The 26,117-nt window shown below is 39.2% G+C and overlaps 1 protein-coding gene across 1 annotated transcript in view; it reads left to right on the plus strand.

Moving 5' to 3' along the window:
* The window catches only part of ASXL3 (ASXL transcriptional regulator 3), a 186,312-nt gene that overhangs the window by 142,858 nt on the left and 17,337 nt on the right, over positions 1 to 26,117 (plus strand). The window contains exons 9-10 of the mRNA XM_070452801.1: positions 22,235 to 22,331; positions 24,394 to 24,499. Of these exons, the coding sequence (XP_070308902.1) occupies positions 22,235 to 22,331; positions 24,394 to 24,499 (203 nt within the window). The remainder of the gene's footprint in view (positions 1 to 22,234; positions 22,332 to 24,393; positions 24,500 to 26,117) is intronic.

The following is a 26,117-nucleotide window of genomic DNA, read 5'->3' on the forward strand; positions in this document are numbered from 1 at the left end:
TATTCATCCCTGAAACCAGTACTGCAGTTCAGATAATGAACATACTCATCAGCCCAAAGAATTTCTTCATGCCTTTCTGACATCTATACTTTGTTAAAGTCTTCTAATCCATTAAACAATATATATCCCACTCCCTGTTTACTTATCCTTTAACTTTTCCAGTGTTTTATAGTTTTCAGTATACAGCAGGGTTTGCCAACCTTGGCACTAATGATACATTGTATAAGATAGTCTTCTGTTGGGGGTGGGCAGTGGGGGACGGGCTTGGGGGAGGGCTGTCCTGTGCACTGTAAGACATTTACCAGCACAGTAGATCTCTACCCACTAGAGGTCAGTAGGATGCCACACCTTTTGTCCTAACAATGAAAAATATTCTCTTGATGTTGCAGAATGTCCCCAGGGGGAAGAATATCTTAAGGATAAGAGGTTGAGTAAAAGGCTCAAAGTCTAAGAGGTGTAGTCAAAGCTTTGATTTTTCTAGTAGTCATGTGAGGAGGTGAGAGTTGGAACACAAAGAAGGCTGGGTGCCGAAGAACTGATGCTTTTGAATTGTGGTGCTGGAGGCACCAATACTTTGGTCAGCTGATAGGAAGAGCTGACTCGTTGGAAAAGACCATGATGTTGGGAAAAATTGAGGGCAGGAGGAGAAGGGGGTGAAAGAGGATGAGATGGTGTCACTGACTCAGTGGACATTATTTTGAACAAACTGCAGGAGATACTGAAGGGCAGGGAAGCCTGGTGTGCTGTAGTCCACGGGGTTGCAAAGAGTCAGACATGACACAGCAACTGAACAAGAAGAGGTTGGGAACCTGTGTTATAGAGGATCTCACATTTTTCATTTGGATTTATTTATTCCAAAGCAGTATTCATGCTATTGTTTGTTATTGTTCAGTCGCTCCATCATGTCCAACTCTTCGTGACCCCGTGGATTGCAGCACACCAGGCTTCCCTGTCCATCACCATCTCCTGGAGCTTACTCAAATTCATGTTCATTGAGTCAGTGATGCCATCCAACCATCTCACCCTCTGTCGTCCCCTTCCCCTCCTGCCTTCAATCTTTCCTAGCATCAGGGTCTTTTCTAATGAGTCAACTTTTTGCATAAGGAGGCCAAATTATTGTAGCTTCAGCTTCAGCATCAGTCCTTCCAATGAATATTCAGGACTGATTCCCTTTAGGATTGACAGGTTTGATCTCCTTGCAGTCAAAGGGACCCTCAAGAGTCTTCTCCAACACCACTGTTCCAGAGCATCAGTTCTTTGGTGCTCAGCCTTCCTTATGGTCCAGCTCTCACATCCATACATGACTACTGAAAAACCATAGCTTTGACTAGATGAACCTTTGTTGGCAAAGTAATAGCTCTGGTTTTTAATATACTGTCCAGGTTTTTCATAGCTTTTCTTCTAAGGAGCAAGCATCTTTTAATTTCATGGCTGAAGTTACCATCTGCAGTGATTTTGGAGCCCCAGAAAATAAAGCCTATCACTGTTTCCATTGTTTCCCCATCTATTTGCCAGGAAGTGATGGGACTGGATGCGATGATCTTCGTTTTTTGAATGTTGAGCTTTAAGCCAGTTTTTTCACCCTCCTCCTTCACCTTCATCAAGAGGCTCTTTAGTTCCTGTTTGCTTTCTGCTGTGAGGGTAGTGTCATTTTCTATTTGGTGCTGGCATTTCATAATAACATTGATCTCTATGGATTACGACAGAGGATGAGATGGCTGGATGGCATCACCGACTCGATGGGCATGAGTTTGAGTACACTCCGGGAGTTTGTGATGGACAGGGAGGCCTGGCATGCTGCGATTCATGGGGTCGCAAAGAGTCGGACACGACTGAGTGACTGAACTTAACTGTGGATTATTATCCAACAATTTTGTTAAATTTCCTTGATAATGCTAATAATTTTTATAAATTTAAGAAAAAAAAAACTGAGCTGGCACTTCAAAAGTATGGTATAAAAACAGCCAGTAAACATAGAAAAGGTTCTCAGCATCCTTATTCATGAGGTAAACACAAATGAAACCATGATGAAATACAGCTACACATCCAGGAAGATGGTTATTATAAGCAAATAAACATAAATTTTTTTTCAGAATCGTTTATAGGTAGTAACAATACTGGTGAGGAAGTGAAGTACATAGAACTCTTGCTTTGGTAGTTTTCAGTGACTTTTGAGAAATGGTCTTACAATGCTTATTAAAATTGGTCAAGCCTTTAAATTCCTCTGTTTATACCCAGTGGGATCATATACATGTTTACCAAAAGACATGAGCAGAAATGATTATAGTCACACTGTTTCAACACCTAGAAAGATCCAAAACCTGGAAACTACTGAGATAACCTGTGAACAAGAGAATGGATAAATCAATTGCTGGGTGGTATTCCAGTGTTTGAATTCACCACTGTGAGAATGGATGAACTACCTCTGCTCACAACAATGTGGATGAATCTCACAAGCATACTGAGCATCTGTGCTGAATACAAAAGTATATGGTACTATGTCATCAATTGCCATAAAGGTCAAGCCAGATGCAACTAATCTGTCATGTTCTATTATCCTTGGGGATTAGTACCAGGGAGGTGGAACTTCTGTTAGCGTTAACTGTTATCTTTCTTAAAGTGGATGCTGATAACACAGAAGTGTCTAGTTTGTGAAAATGGATCAGGCTATATACTTTTGATTCGTTCATTTTCTATATATGCTACCTTTCAATGAAAGGTTGTAAAAATTTTTTTAAAAACACATTTTTTCTTTCTATAATTTGGCTTTGCAATAGCCAATCTGTCCTGTCATACATGCAAGGAGAATTCTTTTGCTGTTCCTTCTCACCACCACTTTTCTGGTCACTCCACTCCCACCAGTGCCCCCAGCTACAGTATCATGAGTTTGGTAGATCTTAAAAAGCTGAGTCGTAGCTTTTGATATGGATTAAACGTGTTATTTTCCTCTTCTTCTTGTACCTTGTTTCATTGGTAACTCATTAAGATCAGCTAGGAAGCTGTAATTAGCATTACTGTCAGAATAAAAGAATAAAAAAATTGGGTCCACCCAGTTTCACAGTTAGAATGTCTTGGCTAGAGAAAGTTGGTCATAATTAACTTTTTTTTTTTTTATAGTTTGAGTTTCCTCTTTCACTTGATCATAGTTCCCTTGGAAAAGGATGCCTATGAACTTCTGAATATATATATTCAAAGAAACAAAAAGTAGACTCTCCCTATTTATCTTGTTGAAGACATATCTCTACAGTTACCTTTCCTAAATGGTATCGATTCCAACCAATATAAGTTTTCCTTGAGTTTCTGTCCTTGATTTGAATATCTAATTTATAATTCCCTACTTGTTTAGATATGGATCTATTGGTGAAAAATTTAACAATCTTTTTCATTCAAACATAAGATAATTTCTACATTAAATTATTGTCTTTATTCATCATTTAATGAAATATATAGATTTTTCAGTTTACCTAACCATATGGCACTTCCTTTTTTTTTCCATATGGCACTTTCAGTTTTATTTTTTTATTGAATGTTTGGGAAGTTTTGTTTGATTGATTGTTTCTGGGAAAAATATTTTACTAAGACTTTATTTTATAAAATGTTTATAACAGTTTATGATGGAATAAATTTATATATAAAACACTCTTATACATAGCTTTGTATTCTTTTTCTAATGTTGTTTAAAGTTGCTCTTGACTTTTTTCATTTTACCAGATTTATTATGTCATTTAGATTTTCTATTTTGTTTCCTGTATTTTAGCCCGAGAGAGCAATTTTGTCATTTTAGAATCAATGTAGATATCATGGTTTTTCTTGATTTCTACATTAACTAAATTACATCTTATTTTGTAAGCAGATGTTTGAATTTACTTTATTGCCATAATTTCTCTATCCATTTGGGGGAAATAATTTTTTTTTTAAATTTCTGGGTGGGAGGGGGGACCGGGATGGGGAATACGTGTAAATCCATGGCTAATTCATTTCAATGTATGACAAAAACCACTGCAATGTTGTAAAGTAATTAGCCTCCAACTAATAAAAATAAATGGAAAAAAAAATTTCTGATGTTGATGGCATTCACATTTGCTCCCCTTTTTGCCTTTATATGCAAATTTGGTGAACATGCTTCCCATTTAATATTTGAATTGATTTTATGCCATATGCCTCAAACTGCTTTTCAAAATAGACATAGTTTTCTTTCAAAATTTAGTTCAGCTCCCTTGACCTAATTGTGTACAATATTTATATAACTGCATTTGAGTCCTGTTTATGAGGTCAAAACCATATATTGTGGGCTATCTGAATTCCCAAATGACTGACTGCTTACTTGTCAGTATATGGTTATTATTTAATTAGATGGAAACATTTTTCAGTTATTACGATAATGAATTGTGTCACTGGTAACTGATTTTTAAACAACTTGGAATTTTAAAAGCATTCCTGCTTTTTTATCATGAGTACAATTTGGTGGTTCAGTTGACTGTTTGCATGTAGGTCATGTGTGTCCCATGGGTTGAGAGCATATGGTGTGATTAGATCACTCTGCTTTTGGCGTGGGGGTGGGGGTCTGTGGGTATCTCTTGCAGATATCTCTTGAATTTAAATTTCCTCTCTGGTTTCCCATGTTTTCACGGTTTTGATATCATCACTTGTGTGTTGTTAAGCAATACAAAACTTCTGTCAAAAAGATTAAAATTCTATCCATTCCTGTAGTTACTGGAAAAACAGTGATGCAGTCATAAAATATGAAATCCTTATTGTCCTATATTTTCATACTATATGAAATTAATTAGTTTTACATATTCCTGCACTTTTTAGTTTATGGACAAAAGATTATTCTTCAGGCAATACCATTTGCTTTCTAAAAGAGATATAGAATTAAAGGGAAAATAGATAATGTTGTTTTGGAAAACACTGAGAACAATTGTTGATCATTTAGTGGCTAATTTTGCTAAATTCTTGTTTTTTTTTTAAAGTGTATTTGTTCATAGGAGTTAATTATAAAGTATGATTTTGGTTCTTTGCTTTCCACTTTACATACTTACTGCAAGATATTCACTTTAGTAATTTACCCTGTATTAATGACAGAAAGAGAATATGAACTATGATATGTTAGTGATTTCTCTCATTTAAAGAAGAGCTGTATTATAGTCTTAAAGTCTAAATGATTATTGCTTCTGATACTTAACATTAGCACACCCAAGTGATCTTGACATTCAGTACTGGCTTGCAGTCCTGAACATATAGAGAAGAGATATGAAAGAATTTCAGTTATTGGGGGGAAAGCCAATCATTTACCATGCTTTCCTATTTCAGAATGCTTTCCTGTTTCACCTGTCAATTGCAATACTAGGTGACAAAATGAGTTTTCTTGTGACTACGCCACAACAGATGCTCATCCGATGTTTTCAAAGCTGATTTTCCTACGAGACATTTTAATTACCTAAGAGAGATTAAACTACCTAAAATTTAGCTACCTAAGAGACATTTCCTAAGAGCCATTAAAACTACTACAAAATATTTGGTTCAGAGCGCCAAGGAATGCTTCAGGGTTCTGTGGGATTCCTGAAATTATGTGTGTTATGTTGCATGTGTGTGCTTTTGTTTCTTTATTTCCAGGGTGTGTTAGTCAAGGTAGAGGCTCTGCTGTGTTAGAGAGTTCCAGAATAGGGCAGCTTAAATATGGTAGCGGTTTTTTTTTTCTTCCTCTCACATCATAGTGAGAGTTGGTCTGTGGAGATTGGACAGTTCTATCCTTTAGAGCTGTTCATTCCCGGAGGTTGAAGTTACCACATCTGTGTTCTAGTTCAAGGATTGTGGACGGCAATCTTATAGAAATAACGTACAAGATACACAGATTATGTCTGCTCACCTTCCTTGTGGAGAACTTAGTCTCATGGCCACATCTAACTACAGGGAGCCTGGAAAATATCGTCTCTACTGCTGCTCAGACTCAGAGGAAACGTTTGTAATGATGAAAGAATGAAGGACAGGATGAATGCTTGGAGATTAGCAGCTTGCCACACAGTTTGCGCTCAGATTCGTTCATGCTGTGTGCTGTGCTTGGTCACTCAGTTGTGTCCAACTCTTCTGCGACCCCGTGGGCCATAGTCCATCAGGCTCCTCTGTCCATGGGATTCTCCAGGAAGGAATACTGGAGTATTCTGCATAATGGAGGTGCAGGCAGATTCTTTTCCATCTGAGCCACCAGGGAAGCCCAGGAATCCTGGAGTGGGTAGCCTATCCCTTCTCCAGAGGATCTTCCCAAACCAGGAATCCAACTGGAGTCTCCTGCATTGCAGGTGGATTATTTACCAGCTGAGCTACTGGGGAAGCCCAGTTTCTTCCATAGTTATTATGTAATGTAGAAAAGGCATTGTGAACCCAAAACTTTTAAAACCAATGATGTAAAGTCTTCAGAAGCAGTGACCCTATTTTAAAATGCATATTTTGTAAAGCCCTTTTACTGCCTTAAAACAAAAATCACAGAAAAGACAATTTTCCTATACACATAGTTTTAAACACTATATGAATTATATAATTATACAAGAGAAATTAGCAGAGATATTATTAGTCAAATGTTACATGTTCTGGTATGTAAATGGTTGGGCATCAACATCTGGGTAGGCTTGCTAGGGAGTAGAATGATGCACATATATGTGGAATGACTGGGAATGCCGTGGCTGCAGTTGGAGACTGATAAACACCGTAGCAGACTGTTGATAAAGGTTTGGAGTTAACTTCAATGATGCAGTTTTCTGTGAGTGACCTTCATAAAAGTTCTGAATGCAGCAAGTTGTAGTTTTCTTTCAAAATATATGTTAGGTGTATGCCAAGAAAGAAAACTCAGTAGATACCAAAACCCATTCAGAAAGGTGGTTTTATATTCCAGCCTTGGACCAGCATAGCAGGTGTTTTCCTTGCATGCACATTCATTGAGTCATTTGTAAGGCATATGGTGTGTGTGTGTGTGTGTGTGTGTGTGTGTGTGTGTGTGTGTGTATGCGCGCGTGCGCGCTCAGTCATATCTGATTCTTTGCAGCCCCATGGACTGTAGCCTGCCAGACTCCTCTGTCCATGGGATTTTCCAGGCAAGAATACTGGAGTGGGTGCCATTTGCTACTCTGCAGGGTCTTCCCGACTCAGGAATTGAACCCATGTCGCTTGCAGCTCCTGCATTGGCAGGCAGATCCTGCACCACTGTGCTACCTGGGAAGCCCTAAGGCATATGAACTGCAGGGCATTTCTGCATTATGTGACTGCGGGCACATTGCTGGACCTCTGTATCTTTCCACTCTGCCCCCTCTAGGCCAAGAATGTTCCCATAAATGTGAAAGTATCTCCCTATCCCCCCACCCCAACATAGACACTTCAAATGGCATTTCTTATTCTTAGAAAGAATTTCTAAGAATTTCTCCTGGACGTCATCCTTGTCTCTTGGTCTTGCAGTTCTTCAGAGGTGACCCTGCCCATACATACACACACATACACCCCCCCCTCTAGTTCTTACATCTCAGGGGGATCTATTCACTGCTTTTAGGGCAGCGACATTGAGGGACTCAGATGACCTGAAGTGCAGGTGGCCACAGCCCATGGAACCAGGCCACTCCTTGAGCTTGTCTGCACCTACTTTCTTCCATACTTCATTTTACCCTAGTTTCATCAACAGGCATGCCTTTGGGTTAGATCTCAGGGATCACTGTCATTCTTTGTTCCTTCCCTCTTCTGATGTCAGAGAACATTGGGTCTGGAAGAAACATTCAAGGCCTTCTATTTTAATCACTTCATTTTACAGACCTTGTAAATGAGTTTCATATGGTTCCAGTAACTTGCCTAAGGACATATGGTTAGTTCTAACTCTAAAACAGGCCAATTATTGCTCCCATATTTCCCTTGAGAAGCAAGCATCCTTTTTATTCTGTCCAAGTTTCCTTTCACTCGGCTTTAGACCACAAGTCATTTCCTGAGTTGGTGGTATTCTCTGGACCCACAGTGTATGCATCTCCCCACATCTCCCTCCAGTCTCCCCCATTCCCCACCCTCCTTATCCTGGTCCTTCTTTCTTTGTGAGTGAGTGAGTGAGTGAAAGTCATTCAGTTGCATCCAACTCTTTGCGACCCCATGGACTATAGAGTCCATGGAATTCTCCAGGCCAGAATACTATAGTGAGTAGCCTTTCCCTCCTCCAGGGGATCTTCCCAACCCAGGGATCAAACCCAGGCCTCCCACATTGCAGGAGGATTCTTCACCAGCTGAGCCGCAAGGGAAGCCCTCTTTCCATGCGACCCATGGTGAATTTATACTGCAAGCACTCCTGGCAGCTCTGCTCTTGTTTAGTTTTGCTTAAACTTGCTTACTAATGTTGAATTCATTTCTTGGAAGGAACCTCTCCAAGCCTCTTGTTCGTTTGTGGTGGCAAGTTTAGTTAAAATTTACAATTGGTAATGTTCCTTACCTGGAAACAAGTTGAGTGCGTGGCTTGAAGTACAGTGAGCTCAAATGAAGGTATAGGGTCATTCCAGTTGGCGGGGGGTTCCTCTTCCCCTCCCCTCGGCACACCCCACAACAGCGAGTGACTCAAGTCGACAGACATGAGGTCCAAGTGAGGTCTCAGTGGTTTACTTATTTTTATTCCCGCTTTCCAATGCCAGTGAGTCTGTTCGTGGGGGCCATACTCTGGAGCTGACTACAAGCGCAGAAAGTCACACAGACTTCATCTTTAAAAAAACAGAATAATTGGTTTACATGTAGGGAAGACCTGATAGCATGTGAATTATGTTTCAATGGCAATTTTATAAGAATGAGCAGGACATGGTTCACAAAGGCCTCTTTTATTCTGGCCTTTGACAACAGGCTGAAAGTTCACTGAATTGGAATTTCAAAGACCAGTCAATTGAGGGATAGAGTAATAGAGCCTCAGTCTATAATTCTTTTTTTTTTTTTTCGGTGTGTGTGTGGGGTTTATTTATTTTTCACAAAACGAACAGTGGTTTTTTGTTTTTGAAGTATAATTGCTTTACAATGTTGTGTTAGTTTCTGCCGCAGAGTGAAGTGAATCAGCTCTATGTGTACATATATCCCCTCCCTCTTGGACCTGCCTCACCTCCCCCATCCAGTCCCACCCCTCTGGGTCATCACAGAGCACTGAGCTAGGCTCTCTGTGCTTCCCACTAGTTATCTGTTTTATCCATGGTAGTGATACATGTCAATCCCAATCTCTCAATCCATCCCACCTCCCCTCCCCTCCACCCCCATCCTTGCCCCATGTCCACATGTCCATTCTCTACATCTGGGTTTCATTCCTGCCTTGGAAATAGGTTCATCTGTACCATTTTTCTAGATTCCAAATATATGCATTAATATCAGATGTTTCTCACCTTTGGACTTGCTTCGCTCTGTACGCCAGACTCTGACTCTGTCAATGCTCTGACTTGCTGTACTTTAGATACCACAAGGCAACCATTCCTGTCGTGAACACAATCTTCTCATTCCCCCAGAATATTCCATGGGGAGCCACGTTCTGAGCTTTCAGGAGTTTGAGAAAGGCCATATTTATTGGCATAGATAAAGTCTCCAAAGCTCTGCAGAGAGTGAACTTGAACTTTGTGTAGATAAAGTTAATTAACCATAAAATTATTTATTTCCCTGGGAATAATATCTCAAGGATTCCTATCAGAGAATGTACTGGGGAAACGAAGAAGTGAAGGAATGGAGGTTAGGTGTGCCGTTATCTGACAGAAGTAATTTAACTATCTGGGATGGACAGGCATCCTCCGTTACTGACTAAGGGAGACTTGTATGTCTTAGGATTTTCACTTAGGTGCTCAGTGTTGGTTTGATTTAAGTGGCATGTTTGGCATTTTGTTATAAAAATTTACAAGTTGATTCAGAGTCTTATCTTAACGAAACTCTCCCCTTATAACATGCTATGTAAGTTGAACTGCTGGCTCGTTATTCATTTGCATTGCCGTTCAGCTTTTTTCGTGGTCATTGGCTCTCTTTGCAGATGGAATTTCTTTCTCCAATGAACTGCGCCCTCTCTTCAAAGTAGAAAATGTTTAATAGATTACTCAGCATAATACTTTCTAGTTGTATTCATCTGGCCTGACTCGGGTTGCAAGAAATAGAGATCTGGTGGGGAGGATTTTAAGTAATTACAGGGGAGGAGGAAAGAGTTAGATGTATAGACCTCTCCATTCTCTTGTTAGATGATCTGGTATGTCTTGGTTCTTCTCAAGACATCTCTTATGGTGTTTCAGACCTTATTTCTTTCTGTGAAATAGGGAGGCCATAATTAATTGGTTATCTCAATTCATGGAATGTCTCTCTGTGACAGCTTTGTCTTTGACACTGATCTCTGGGCCAGCCAGCTTTGGCCTGGGTAGCAGGACTAATATTGCTCAAGGTTAAGGGACTGATTGCTCAGAAGGGAACAGCAGAGTTCAGGTGACAAGCCAACAGTAAGACAACAGTTATCTACCTTGTACGCCTCTCTCCAGTTATGATACCTAGTTTTCAAAAGCAGGTAACTGCTTCCACATGTTGCTTCTTCGGTATCAGTGGTGTATGGGTTCAAGTGATGTCAACTGAAAAAGAACATACTTAAGAATTCCCAGGTTTAAAAGATCATAGCCTAACTACTCAGTAAATGATGGTTAGTATTATTAGATAGTGATCTTTTAAAACGTTGCTTTACATAAGTAGTATCTTTTAAAATCTCACTCACTAGAAAGTGATTGAGTTCTTTCCATTTGTTATTTCTAATTCATGTAACAGCTTTGCAAGTTTGTTTACTTTTCCACTGAGTAATGAGACAGAGACTGGAAGCTGTTAAGAATCTGGAGCATCTTCAGACCGATAGGAAATGCAAAACTGGGATGAGCAGCCTGATTTTCTGACTTTAAATTCAGCCCTCTTTCCACCTTGATATGCTGGGTAACTTACTTAAGGAGAATGCCACGGAGCATCTTTCAAATATCAGAAGTTTGTTGTAATGTTTTTTTGTTCTAATTTATTACAGTAACCTCTACATTCTACTCTGGAAGGCTTTAAAGTCTACCAGAGTATTCCTTCCATTTTCTGTTTTGCTGCACAACTAATTGATTTAATTTGAAAATATACATTGGTCTCACTTTGGGAGGTTGTGTTACAGTAACATAACCCTGGTGTTGATAACCCCTTGGGTGAAAGCTAAAGTCCGTTGTCTGCTTTGTTTTCTTCTTTGTGACTTGACATCAGAAACAGTACCTGAAATTAGCTCCTGCTCTCTGTATGTTCCTTATAAAATCAGTTGTTGTTTTTTTTTTTCACCCCTAACGAAAGCATCTTTTTGGCACCGCCATCGAAAGACTGGATAAGGTTACATAGATGCATCAAATAGTGAGACAGCTAAACCACAACAAAATAAAAAAGTATTTATTAAGTACCTACTCTTATCATGGAATGTGAATGCATATCGCCATGGAGATTAGTCAGTTCTTTCTTTTAAATCCATCTTCCTTGGTAATGCTGCTTAGAGTCTTGTATTCTCTCTTTTAATCCCCTGAACACAGATACGCAAGGGCTTTCCTGGTGGCTCAGTGGTAAAGAATCTGCCTGCAGTGCAGGGGATGCGGGTTTGATCCCTGGGTTGAGAAGATCCCCTGGAGAGGGGAATGGCAACCCACTCCAGTATTCTGGCCTGGAGCATCCCATGGACAGAGGAGCCTGGCATGCTATAGTCCATGGGGTCACAAAGAGTTAGACATGACTTAGTGAGTGAACAGTGACACCAGCACACAGATACACAGCACACAGACACACACACATGCGCGCACACACACACAAACACACATACACGCACATGCACACACAGACACACACACACGTGTGCACAGACACACAGAGGCACATCAGGGGTACTCTGAGGTGTGTCTGTCACATCTACTAGTAGTTATGATTACAGCCAAACTTCTTGAGATGTTTCCCTAAATGAGCCCTAGTCAAAGCATTTTATACATATTTAGGGATTTAATCCTCACAAAAACTCTGTGAAGTAAATAGTTTGTTATCCTTCGTTTACAAGTAAAGAAATTAAACCCTGTAGAGGTGGATCTTTCTCAGCTAAGAATATCCATTTTAATAAAAGTAAATATGCACAAACAACAGCAGCAAATCTTATGCTCCATAACCCTCCAGCTGCCACACTCTCAACCCCGTTTCTCTTCCAACCTCATCCTTTACCTGCCTTTTCAGAGTTTTGATGAAAGTGAAAGTGCAAGTCGCTCAGTCTTGTCTGACTCTTTGTGACCCCATGGACCATACAGTCCATGGAATTCTCCAGGCCAGAATACTGGAGTGGATAGCCTTTCCCTTCTCCAGGGGATCTTCCCAACCCAGGGATCGAACCCAGGTCTCCCGTCTTGCAGGCAGATGATTTACCAACTGAGCTATCCTTCACCTTTTACAGGGCTTACTCATCCCTGCCTTCACATACATCACTGCCTAGAAATTAGTATCTCAGAGAATCCTTCCTACCCACATGGACCTGGAACATTCTCTCATTGTACATGTTGCACAGTTTTTCATTATGATGTTACAGGACAGGACCTATCTTTTTGTTTATTGTTGTTTTTGTCGCAACACCTAGCACATAAAGGTTTTGAGTAGAAGAATAAATGCCCACATGCTAATTAAAGGAAGCCTCATGGTAGAATAGAAATATATTCATTTGAGTGATCAAATCCTGTTTTACCACTTACCTAGGTACTAAATTAATTATACTTATTATTATAAATATAGCTATAACTGAACAGTAGTGGGCTGGGCCATTGTTTAACTGGGGAGAGGAGTAGACTTCAGGCATAGATATTAACAGACTATGAAAGGGGAACCTAAAGGCATACTAGTTAACCAGGCCTGGAAGTTGTTACAGCATCTTTTTCCTCCTCTGGGTACTTATTGTGCCATTATAATGAACATTATTTTTTTTTTCTGTCCTATCCTAGATATTAATAAGCTCTTACGGCAGCAGAAGCTATCTGTCCATTTCCCAGTCCCTGGCAAGTAGTAGCTTCTTATGAAATGTTTGTTAAAGAAATGAGTGACTAATAGATAGTCAATTAAACACAGCTGTTCTGAGTTTATTACAAGCAGAAGCAGTGATTCATTGATTCCCACTACATTATAACAGAACCTTGTTTTATCTGTACAAGAACATGAACTTTTTTCACTACATAGAACTTCAGTATTATATGGTTGCATTGGAAGTTTGCTTTTTCATTTCCCTCCCACAGAGGGAACATTGATGAAAATACAATTATAAGGGAGAATGTCTTTTAAGATATACACACATTCTCATATTTGCTAAAACATGTTCAAATTTTGTTTATCTGCATGTGGATCAAAAAAGTCACTTCTCAAGGCCTGTCAGATTGTCCCAGTATGTGGCCAGGGGTTGTTCACAAAGTTTAATGATAAAGATGAACTGTAATGATCAAAACATACTTCTCTATTTTGAAAGGGTGATTAAAGCTTGATCTGTCCATGACTTGACTTCTGCCTTTAGATGTCTGTATTTCACTATCTTTACCTATTTCACCACAGGCTGTGTATCTTCTGGGCAGGATGCTAAAGCATTAGAGACATTATAGCACTTTGAACAGAGAGATTCCTCCCTTTGCAATTTAAAATAGGGTGATTCTTAGAAAAAGTGGCAAAATGTAAATGTATAAAACAATGTCTTTAGAAAATGATATTTGCTTTTAATACTGTATATAAGATTAAGGTAAATCTCATGTAAGTAAAGTAATTGAAACTCAATAATTGAAGTCTTTTAAGAATCAATACCACAATGCTGTTTTCATATGTTTTTAATATCATACACATCCCTCAAGTGTAGATCTTCTGATTATAAATGCTGAAATTCATAGCAGCAATTATGAGAAAATCTTTTTCTCTTATTTCTAGGGAATTCCTTTTGCTCCTTAATTGGGACCTGAGAAATTGATTGCCAGCAGGTCTTACCCTGGGGCATGGCCTTCCTAACCTCTTAATTGAAGACCTCCTCTGTCGACTTGGAGGCTTGGGGAGGTGTCTGGTGAACAATTCTCTTGAGAGGTGCAAGAAATTCCATTCTAAAGGCAATGCTTATCTGAGCCACGTCATCGGATTGTTAAGGAGTGTTTCCAGATAAAGAAAATGAAGAAAACTTTATTACACACACATAGTTACACATGATTATACAGGTATATGAAAAAAAGTGAAAGTGTTAGTTGCTCAGGCATATCCAACTCTTTGTGACTCCGTGGACTGTGCCCTGCCAGGCTCCTCTGTCCATGAAATTCTCCAGGCAAGAACACTGGAGTGGGTAGCTATTCCCTTCCCCAGGGAATCTTCCCGACCCACATATATGTTTACATGTAGTTTTTAATGAGAAGGTGAGAATCTACTCCCACAAGACTAGCTGTTATTTTGTCATCTTATAATCTTCTTTTGTTTTCAAACCCCTTGGCAGTTTACATACTCGCACATCTCATTTAATAATTAAATGTTACCCACACCTCTGCCTCGGGAGCTTTGTTCTAGTTAACAGTTACACCTGCCATCACCCTCAGTAGAGTGGATCTTCCACCTCCCAACTTCTTCCCTGCTCAACTACTTACCTTGTGGTTTCCATCATGGCATTAAGCAGGGATTTCCTGAGGAGTGAGTAGTAGGAAGAAAAGGAATCAGCTTGACTCAGAAGAGAGGCTTTTATTATAAAGCCAATTTTAATGGCCCATTATGACAGTGATGACAGAAAAGCCTTCTGCTTTTCCATCTAAATGTTGATTTCTTTGGTAATATTTTCTGAGATTTCTTTTTGTTCACATTAGCTTAATTCCATGCACATTTTTTAAAAATTAGGTGGAGGAAAGATGAAAATGTTGCATTTTTTTTCTTTGACATCCATATAGTTCCAGATAGTCTTTATTACAATTTTATAATGATAATTTCTGTATATTTAAAGAAAAGTTGTTATATGCACTTATACTTTGATATGGGCTTCCCTGGTGGCTCAGTGATAAAGAATCCACCTGCAAACAGGGGACGCAGAAGATGTGGGTTTGATACCTGGGTCAGGAAAATCCCCCGGAGATGGGCATGGCAACCCACTCCAGTATTCTTGCCTGGAGAATCCCATGGACAGCAGAGCCTGGTGGGCTATAGTTCCCAGGGTCATGAAGAGTCCAATATGACTGAAGCAACTGAGCATGCACACACATACTTTGATATAATTTTTAAAAATAATGTGAACTAATTGTTTCTTGCTGTGGGCTTTGAAATTGAGGTTTTTAGACTTATAGCATCATCCTTTACTGTTTTTGCTTTTTTATTTATTATAAATATTTGACTTTTGCAACGGACAGACAGAAAATTATCCCATGTCCAGATCTTAGAAATTTTCATTCATTTTGCTTAACAAGGATTTAGTACCTAGTGTGTGCAAATTCACTGTGGTAGATTTATCTCTTTTGACTGCTTCTGACAACGACTCTTTCACAACTTTTAATATTGAGTTGGCCAAAAGTTCATTCCGTGTTTTCCTTAAGATGGTATTTTTTTTTCCCCATAAGATAATATTATAGAAAAACCTGAATGAACTTTTTGGCCAACCCAATACATCATCTCCCAAACTGTATTTTGGAGAACACTTGTTTTTGTTCCATGAGATGTTGATAATTTTCTAGAAGAGGATTGCAAGGTTTAAAAGTTTGGGAAATACTGCATGATGCTTTAAAATAAATCCTAACATATTCAAGAATATATGCAGTAAAGAAAATCATTCTATCATATTTAGTAAGTATAGGCTATATTTATTGGATAGTAGAATCAATTTCCTTTTAGATAGATTATCCATTAAAATTGTAATTCCTCATTTGAAAAATCCCTGTTTTGCAAAGCACAGTTTAGAAAATGTTGTCTTAATGCCGTTTTAGAAATAGCATTCAAAAATTATTGGCCAAATTGTCTTTAATATACCGTTGATTCTCTCTCCCTTACTAATCCATCTCTCTCAGCAGCCCTCTTTCATTTTTTATGTCTAACTTTATGCTTAAAAAATTACATTTTCTCTTATGGATAAAACTTGAGCCATACTTACAGAGAGTCTCCTGAGCCATCTGAATCATGCTTAATGGTAAGGTAAAAAATGAAAAATTACCGTTTAGAGAGGATGAATTCCCCAACTTTAATTCTTCCTGGAGTATAGAATACAAGGGCACTGGATGCTTATTCCAAGGCATAAGAGGGTTAGTAATAATTGCTTATAGTCTGTCTGCTCATTCCTCTTTTGCTGTTGCATTAGATTCCTGGTTGGGGTCTCACTGACGAGGTTGTCCTTGCTCTAAAGACCCTATTGATTGTTTTATTGGACATAACAGCTAGTATAGTGTACTATACACAGTGTTGACCTGAGGAATCACATATGGCTCGGTAGATATTAGTACATACACAGTACAGCTGATCTTCTGCAAACTCTTTTCTTTCAGCTGTGATGCCATCTGCTTTGATTTTCTTCCCACCTGTGACTGATTTTGCTCAGTCTTCCTAGCAGGATTTACTTCTGCCCATTCCTTCTGTGTTGGCAATCCTCGGGGCTCTGCTTTACACCATCTTCTCTTTTGGTTAGCTCTTCCTGGGCGTTCTCATTCATGCCCATGTTTTCAGTTACACTTTCTTTGCTGCTGCTGCTGCTACTGCTAAGTCACTTCAGTCGTGTCTGGCTCTGTGTGACAGCAGCCCACCAGGCTCCTCTGTCCCTGGGATTCTCCAGGCAAGAATACTGGAGTGGGTTGCCATTTCCTTCTCCCCTTTCTTTGCTACTAATGACAAATTTTCTATGCTTAATTCCTTCCTCACCAGTGAGCTTCTTCCCTGAGTTTCCAGCATTGATTAGATCACCTTTACTTGATTGCCTTCTCCATACCCTTATATTAGCATATCCAAAGGAAATTCCATCATTTCTTTGTCTAAGACACCACTCCCCCTTGTGCTTTTACCTGTCCTAATGTCTCTTTCCAGCATCCACCAAATGAGCCAAGCCTTCTTCTTGGGAATCATCTTTCAAGCCTTTAGCTCATTCACCACTGAACACATGCTCACCCAGCCCCATCATTTCTGATTCCCATACTTCTGCATGTCATCCATCTTTACTCCTGCTGCTGAGTAGTCTCAATACTTTTCATCATTTGTTCCTTGGTCTTCCCTTGTTACTTCTTGACAGAAGTCCCTGTTTTTAGTCCTGCCTTTGTCCAGGGTATTCTTTACACTATATGCAGAATGATAGGTAAAAGACCTCAATTGGAATTATAATCAGCATCTCAACCTTAATTGGTTCCAAACTAAACCTCCTCCTCCCATTTTTTCCATTGTAATAAATACCAATTCATAATTTTAACTGCCAAGGCCAGAAGTCTTTGGCATCATCCTTGCCTGCTCACTTTCTCTCATACCACACATCCAGTCCATCATCAAGTGCTATTGGCTCAACCTTCCAAATATAATTGGAACCCAACCTTTCTCACCCAACCTTTCTCACCACCTCTGTAGCTGTCAGCCTAGTGCAGCTACCATCTAGATTATCTCAATAACTACATCCTCAGGTCCCTGGTGAGTCTCTTGTCTTCTAAAACTGTGCTCTCCACAACAGTAGCTGCTAGCCAGCAGTGACTGTGGAGCTTTAGAAATATGGGTTATCTAAACTGAGATATGTTCTAAAAATACATAGTGGACATCAAAGAATTAGTATACAGAGAGGATGAGAAATAGTTCATTAACAATATCTCATATTGATTATATATTGAAACAACATCTTGGATAGGTTGGATTAAAACTGTGTTATTAGAACGAGTTTCATGTTTCTTTTTACTTCTTTCAGTGTGATTATTAGAAAAATTAAAATCACAGATGTGACCCAGTATTTATATTGCTCTTGGGCAGCTCTGAAGTCTTTTTTAAACACAGCAGCCAGAGCTCTCCATTTGAAATGTCAGAGCTTTTCATTGTTGGGCCCGAACCCCCCAGAGGCTCTCCAGTGCACTCAGGAGGGACAAGCCAGTCTTCAGTGGGCTGCTAGGCCCAGTATGGTTCTGGTCTTTGAGCCCCTGTTCCTCCCACCATTAAGGTCTCTCCAGCTCTGAGGGCCTCTGCAAGTATATCCATCACTGAGCACACCCTCCCCCGCTGGCTGGTGGCTTCCCCTTCACTCCTTCAAGTGTCGGCTCTGGTGTCCTTGATCAGCAATGAGCAGAGAGGCCCATCCTGGACGCACCATCTACATCGGCAGACTGACAGTCTGCTTCCCCGCACACACTCAGCATGAACGTTTTCATCTTGTTTTGACTTCATTTCAAGTGACTCCCTCCCCACTACCAGTAGAACAAATTCCAAACTGCTTGGTCTGTCTAGATGTCCCACTAGGATTTAGCCACTTTCTGACTCTCCAGCACGTTTCTCACTGTTCATCTAAGCAGCCCACGTGCCATCCATTCCAAGTCACTTGCGTGCTAAGTCGCTTCAGTCGTGTCCAACTCTTTGCCACCCTGTGGACTGTAGCCCACCAGGCTCCTCCGTCCAGGGGGATTCTCCAGGCAAGAATACTGGAGTGGGTTGCCGTGCCCTCCTCCAGGGGATCTTCCCAACCCAGGGATCAAACCTGAGTCTCTCATGTCTCCTGCATTGGCAGGCAGGTTCTTTACCACCAGCACCATCTGGGAAATCCAAATCACTTGCAGGAAATTCCAAATTAGAAAAAGGGATAAATAATCTATCAGATGTGCAAAGGATTATTATTAACCTAAGATATACTCTCATATAGAACAATATTAATTGAACATCAAACATTGGATAGCTTCTAAGTAGCAACAACTTTTTAATCCTTTGCATTCCACTGACAGACATCCCATAAAATGTATGTTAATGTAATCAACCCCAAAGGCAAATGATATACTCACCAATCAAGACTTAAATCTTCGTGAAAGGATTTCTCCACAAATAAGATTTCCTTCCTCACGCTTAGTTTCTTCCATAGCAGTGAGCACACACACAGTCTTTCTCCTTCTAATTAAAAACAAAACATAACTTATCAATAACTTCTTTAGATTCTTCATTGTAAGAAAGTTACATAGAATGAATGTTTCTATTGTGGATAATCAGAAAAAGCAAGAATTTATAGTTCGGTGATAAATAAGTAAACCTTTCAGAAATGTTTATTGTTCCAGCTCATTAAAATGCCATGTCTTTTGGACAGTATTTCTTAAAGGCCATAAAATTAATTGTGTATTTCAAAAGTTTTATTGGCACATATTTCCTAAGTTGAATTCAGCCCTCGTGTTTAATTGTGCTGTCTCATACAGGCTGGAAGCCTGGCCATTAATATTATTTTTCTGTTTTAAAAGAAAAACAGTTTCCTCCAGGGCTAGCTTCCATATTCTTGAATGTGGTCATTTCACACTGTCGTGCATTTTCATGTGCTGAAATCTTGAGACTCTGTCAGAGCTAATCTGGATCTGGTATTTCTTTGTGTCTTAAAATTATGCTGAAATGTCAATTAATAACTCATCATGTCCCCTGGCCTGGCAAAATATACCAAACTAAAATCCTGCATGTCAGCTACTGAAGTTCAGTTTTAAATCTTTCACTCACACAAAGCAAGGAGGGTGCAATAAACATTTATTGAGTACCTGCAATATAACAGGCATAGTGCATGGACTCCAGGTTGTTCAGCACATGCGTATGCTCAAATGTAGAAAATCCAACTTTGTTTATCATGCCTTCCATAAATGCACCTCATAGTAAACTACTTCATTTTTCTCTTCAAAGCACTTGCCTTCTACCCACTTGTTCTAAGTGTTGGGGACACAGCACCAAATGACATCCTTTGGTTCAGTTCATAACAGCATCCCAAAAGGTGGTGTCCTAGAATTGTCCAGTCAGAAGGCAGAAAGGCATGGACATTTATCTACTCTCATTCTGGGGCTGTGGCGAGACCCTGAGGTGGGGACTGGCATGGCAGAGTCACCAGACATCACAGCTGTGCTGAGCCCAGGTGGGTGGGAGAGAGATACAGGGACCAGAATCATCTGCTGTATGTGGCGTATATTCGAACATGAGGTTAGAGGCTTTTCCTTTTACTGCCACTGTATTGCCTGCATCCAGACAAGTGCCAGGTACACGGGTTCATATAAGTGACTTAATAAGTGTCTGGGCTTCCCAGGTGGCACTAGTGGTAAAGAACCCACCTGCCAATGCAAGAGACACAGAAGATGCTGGTTTGATCCCTGGGTCGGGAAGATCCCCTAGAGGAGGAAATGGCAACCCACTCCAGTATCCTTGCCTGGAGAATTCCATGAACAAAGGAGCCAGGGGGCTATAGTCCATGGGCTTGCAAGAGTCAGACACGACTGAAGCAACTGAGCATACACATGTGCAATAAGTATCTATTGGATGAAGATGAAATCATTGGGAGGAAATGGTGAATCCATGAATGAACAGTCTAGTGTGAAATTTTCCAAGTGGACTAAGTATTTTAGTGTGGCTATCGGTATCTTAGGAAATTCAAGATCTCTAATCTGTGGCTGTTGCGATGGCAGCATTCAGCTTATGTCCCATCTGTTCATGCCTCTCTTCTCTGGATTTTTTGACCATCAGTCCATTTAGGTCAGGAGGAAAAGGGGGTACCAGAGGATGAGATATTTGGATGGCATCACTGACTCCATGGACATGAGTTTGCGCAAACTCCAAGATAGTGAAGGACAGAGGAGCCTGATGCTGCAGTCCATAGGGTCGCACAGAGTCCTACACGACTGAGCGACTGAACAAGAGATTCCATTTAGAGTGGCTAGCATAAGGTTTAGTTTTAGACTCAGTTTTCTCCTTTGTTCCTGAATGATGGTTTAGCTGACACATTCATGAAGTCATGATTTGAGTTAAATTTTAAAAGAGGGACAGCATTTCTGTGAGTGAAAATGGAGTGTAAAGAAGACCAAAAAAAACAAATACATGGGGATAAGAAATCTGAGTGTGTTTTCAGATGGCAGAGACTTCTTAGAGCTTAGGCTATGAGTGTGTTTGTGAGAATAAAAAGAAATCTTTGAAAATATAATTGGAGCTACAGTTTGCCAAGCCTTTGAGTAGCAGGCTAAAACATCTTCACCTCTTCATGAACCATCCAGTTACTGATTGTGACATCCTGCGTCCACAACACAGTCTACACTCTGTACTGTATGCTGTATATAAAATCGTCCTGTCCCAATCCTGTTGGTCTCCCAAGACCCTAACCCATTTCACCTCTGGCATCATGTTCTTCTCAAATACTCAGGTCCACCTAGATATCTTCCCTAACTTTTTTTTTTTGCCCTTCTTAATTCCTACTCACCTAATTTTTGGCATTGTTTAACTTTTTATATGTTCTTTCTTCACTCCACAGCTACTTACAAAGTCAGTCAAGGACACGCTAGTTCTTTTTATCCCATCTCAGCAGGCAGAATATATACCCAGAAGAGATGTTGTAAATAGTTGGAAAGTTAAAAAAAGCATCCAGTTTGATGATGCTTCTCTGAATCTCTTGTATACATGAATTTTAAAAATATTTGAGGGAAAACATTCGTGGCATATACCATATACTGATTTTAAACTTTGTATACCTGTTTTCTGTGTGCATCCAGAGAGGTGAGAGGAATAGAGGGAGAGGTCTGTATGAGAGTGCGGGTATATTTTAATATGCTCCAGAACTTTCTGTCGTCTAAACCTCAGACAGTGGAAGAATCCAAGTGATCAGACTAGATTTCCTTAGCTTTCACAAAAAATTTAGAAAATTTAATTTAAAAAAATTCGATCTAAAGGTGTGCACATATCTTGATTTTTAATTTGGTTCCACTTAAAGCACATTAAAATGATAAAGTTATAAAACTTCTTTGATTAAACCACATGTATTTGTTATACTCGCCACTGATAATCGAAATGCCTAATACAGATTTCCTTTCAATTGTTGTATTTAGTCATTATAATAGTCACTGTAAACAGTGCAGTTTTCCTACTAGGAGATTCATCTTTTGTTAAATTCCTTCCTTTCCTCCCTGCCTCCTGCCCTGCTGTTTCTCTTTCTCATTTTCTCTCTCTCTCTCTCACACATACCCTCAGTTTTTGCTTCTTTCCTGCATAGTTTTGCTTTGAATTATTCTTGATGGAATCTTGTTTTTGTCGGCTTATTTCCTAGATGGGAAGTGATGGAATTTTACGCCTCAGTACTTCAGCTCTAAATAATGAATTCTTTGCATATGCAGCACAAGGCTGGAAACAGCGACTGGCAGAAGGTAAATTTCTATTTTCCATTATTATTTGACAGATTTGAGTACACATACTGTTCTGAGATTTGCACTCTTCTCTGATTCCCAAGTCATTTCCCCCACTGAAGTATACTTGAATTAAAACTCACATCCTATTTCAAATGACTTCATTAATTCTGTTATTATACTTGACAATTTTGATGTCCAGGATTTTTGAAGAAAGCATGGCCTTATCTGGAACATAATAACATTTTGATATAGCAAGATATTCTTTGGAATAATCATTTTAATTATATGTTTGATATATATTTTCTTAATGCCTAAGACTCTGAAGAATCTTCTTTTAATATTGTCTTCCCCTGAAGCCACACTTTGCCTTATCCTTCCTTTAGTCATCAGTCTTCTTGAAAAACTAGAAAATATCCAGTGTTACTACAATTTTACTCCCTTCCCCATGCACATTGTTATGGCTGAGTGTGGCCCATACACAGTGGAAACAGTTCTTTCTAGAGAATACGAATTGCTTTCTGATTTTAAAGTCCAGTTTCCTTTCCTCTGTCCTACCTTTCATGTTTCTTCTCCAATATCTCACTTGTTTTCTACCCCATCCAATACTATTCGTATCTCTGGGCTTTGTGAACTAATTACTTTATGAAAGCTTGGTCACTTTTCAAAAGCTAACTCAAGAATCAGGCTCTATGCATGGTCTTCCCTAATTGATTTAGGCAGAATTAAGTGCTTTTCCTTTCTGTGCTTTCACTACATTTATTCTTGTGACTTTTTACCGGGTTTTCTACATTATAATAGTCAACTGTGTGCTTTTTCTTTCGCCAGACCGGTTGAAGCCGTCTCCGTTAGACATTCATAATATATCTTAAGTTGCGTCCCAGGCACCTTTCTGACAGCCATTTCTCAGCTTCCTTCAGGAGTTCCTGTTCTTCCACCTGCCAGTAATGGTGATGCCTCCACCATTCTCTTCCCTGTTCTTTGCTTTTATAACTCTTCATGTACTCTGAGCAGCCTTATTCAGCACCAGGATTCCAGCTATGCCCCAGATGCCAAAAACGTCCAACATTGTCTTCAGCTACTCTTTCCCAGTCCTCAGTGCTGCGTTCCACAAGTCTGCAGGGTCTTCCTAGCATCAAGCCCCTTAAAACCAAAATGCCAGCATTAAATTCTCTTCCCTTTAAATGTCTACCATTTCTTCTGCCTTCTGTCTGCTAAGGTCCTCCCTTTTCACACACTCCTAACTCTGAAACCGTAATGATATCTTTGTTCCTCTCCCTTCTCCCCAAGCCCATCTGGTTAGGAACTTGAGTTTTTGAATCTGCATCTTCTTCAACGTTCTCAAGATGTTGGCCTGACTGTAATCTCCATCCCTCATCTGTGCTACTTAGTAGCCTCCCTGCAGATTTCTAAGTTGCTTATTTGGACATTTTTCTCCCTCCCTGAACACCTCCAGGACCTCCCTCAGTCTCTTATGGAAAAAAATCCAGGGCTCTCTTTAAAACGTGTATTGGTTAATTGACCACAGCCTATCTTTCCTATTCCATTTCATCCTGTATTTTACTCACTATTGGCCTCTTAAAAGAACATAAATATATATATTCATATCTCTGTGCCTTGTGAGCTAATGACCTTATGAAAGCTTGGTCATCTTTCAAAGGCTAACTCAAGAATTAGATTCAGTAGATGGTCTTTCTTAATCAATTTAGGCAGAATTAAGTACTTTCCCTACATTTATGAATATTCTTACTTATGGCCTATATAGGGCTTTCCACCTTGTATGATTATACTCAACTGTGTGCTTTTGCTTTCACAAGACTGGTTTCATCAAGGACACTGAATATACACAATTACATTTACCTCCTCTAGTACACAGTACATTTACTAAATGCTTTCGAGTCTGTTTGTGACTAAATGACTGAGTGATGTTCATAAAAAAGAGAAGCCATAGAACTATCATTAGCATTCAACCTTTTACTTTTCAGTATTCATAAACATTTACTCATATTAGTTACATATTTTCTTTATTAATTGGCAAAAGATATGACAGCTTTTCCTCAATATCTAAGCATTTTCTTTCTAGGAGAGTTTACTCCAGAAATGCAATTGCGGATAAGGCAAGAAATTGAGAAGGAAAAGAAAACAGAACCCTGGAAAGAAAAATTCTTTGAAAGGTTTTATGGAGAAAAGTAAGTACTAGAGCATTTTTTTTCTCATTTCTCTTAGAAGGAAATGAAAATGTAATTCTCTTGCTTCACATAGCACACTCATGTGCTGTAAAACTTAATAAACCTATGATAAAAGGCAATAGTCCCTCGGTGTAAGAAATTGCAGGTAAAATTATAGTGGCATATCAGCACTTAAATTTTTTTTTAAATGCATTTTCAAGGGTTTATAACTTGTCCATGAAAATTCATTTTGGACTGAAAATAGCACATGAAATTCCAGAGAAGTCAATTTTGTCTTTCTTAACTGGATTTTAGTAAAAATCTCCTATTTTTTTAGTCTAAGTATTTTCATTAATAAATCATTAGAGATAAGCAGCCTTAAACACATATTTGTTTCTCACATTTTTCCAAAAATGTCAACTCTGAGTATACATTTGTTTAGTCCTTATTTTAAGGAAAACCTGAAGTACTATCTATTGCTCTATCCATTTTCCTCTTTCTGTATAACCAGTTTTTTTTTTTTAAAAGAAAAAAAACCTTTATTTTACTCAAGGGTAGTTGATTTAGAGTTGTAATAATTTCTTCTGTACAGTGGTGATTCAGTGTATGTATGTATAATAAATATATACTATACATTCTTTTTATATTCTTTTCCATTATGGATTATCACAGGGTATTGAATATAGCTCCATCCATGTGATATATGGGCTTCCCTGGTGACTCAAGTCAGTAAAGAATCCACCTGCAAGGCAGGAGACTACTTGCATGTAGGAAACCGAAGTTCTATCCCTAGGTCGGGAAGATCCCCTGGAGAAGGAAATGGCAACCCACTCCAGTATTCTTGCCTGGAGAATCCCAGGGACGGAGGAGCCTGGCGGGCTACAGTCCATGGGATCGCAGGAGTTGTACACACTTAGCAACTAAACCCCCACCGTGTGATACAGTAAAACCTTGTTGTTTATCCATCCTGTATATAACACTTTGCATCTGCTAATGTCAAACTCCCAATCCATCTCTCTCCTACCCTCTGGCAACCACAAGTCTGTTATCTATGTCTGTGAGTCTCTTTTGTAGATAAGTTCATCTGTGTCGTATTTTAGATTCCACATACAAGTGGTAACATATTGTAAATGTCTGACTTAACATTTAGGGTGATAATCTCTAGGTCCATCCATGTTGCTGCAAATGATATTATTCCATTGGGTTTTATGACTGAGTAGTATTCCATTGTGTTTATGTACCACATCTTCTTTATCTGTTCATCTGTCAGTGGACACTTAGGTTGTTTTCACATCTTGGCTATTTTCCACAGTTCTGCTCTGAACATTGGGGTGCATGTATCTTTCTGAATTATAGTTTTGTTCAGATCTTTACCCAGGAGTGGGATTATTGCCTTATATGACAATGGTATTTTTATTTTTTTGAGGAATCTTCATGCTGTTTTCCATAGTAGCTGTACCAATTTACATTCTCATCAATACTGGAGGAGGGTATAACCACTTTTTAGTTTATTATTTTTATGTGTGTGTGTTTTAAAAGATAATACCAGACATATATAAGCATGGTAGTGACTGAACTAAATTGAAAGCATTCTCTCCTTTGCCTCCAAGTTAACAGGGACACATTCTCCTTGAGCAGA

Source organism: Odocoileus virginianus, chromosome 22 (genome assembly GCF_023699985.2).
Source record: "Odocoileus virginianus isolate 20LAN1187 ecotype Illinois chromosome 22, Ovbor_1.2, whole genome shotgun sequence".
NCBI lineage: Eukaryota > Metazoa > Chordata > Mammalia > Artiodactyla > Cervidae > Odocoileus > Odocoileus virginianus.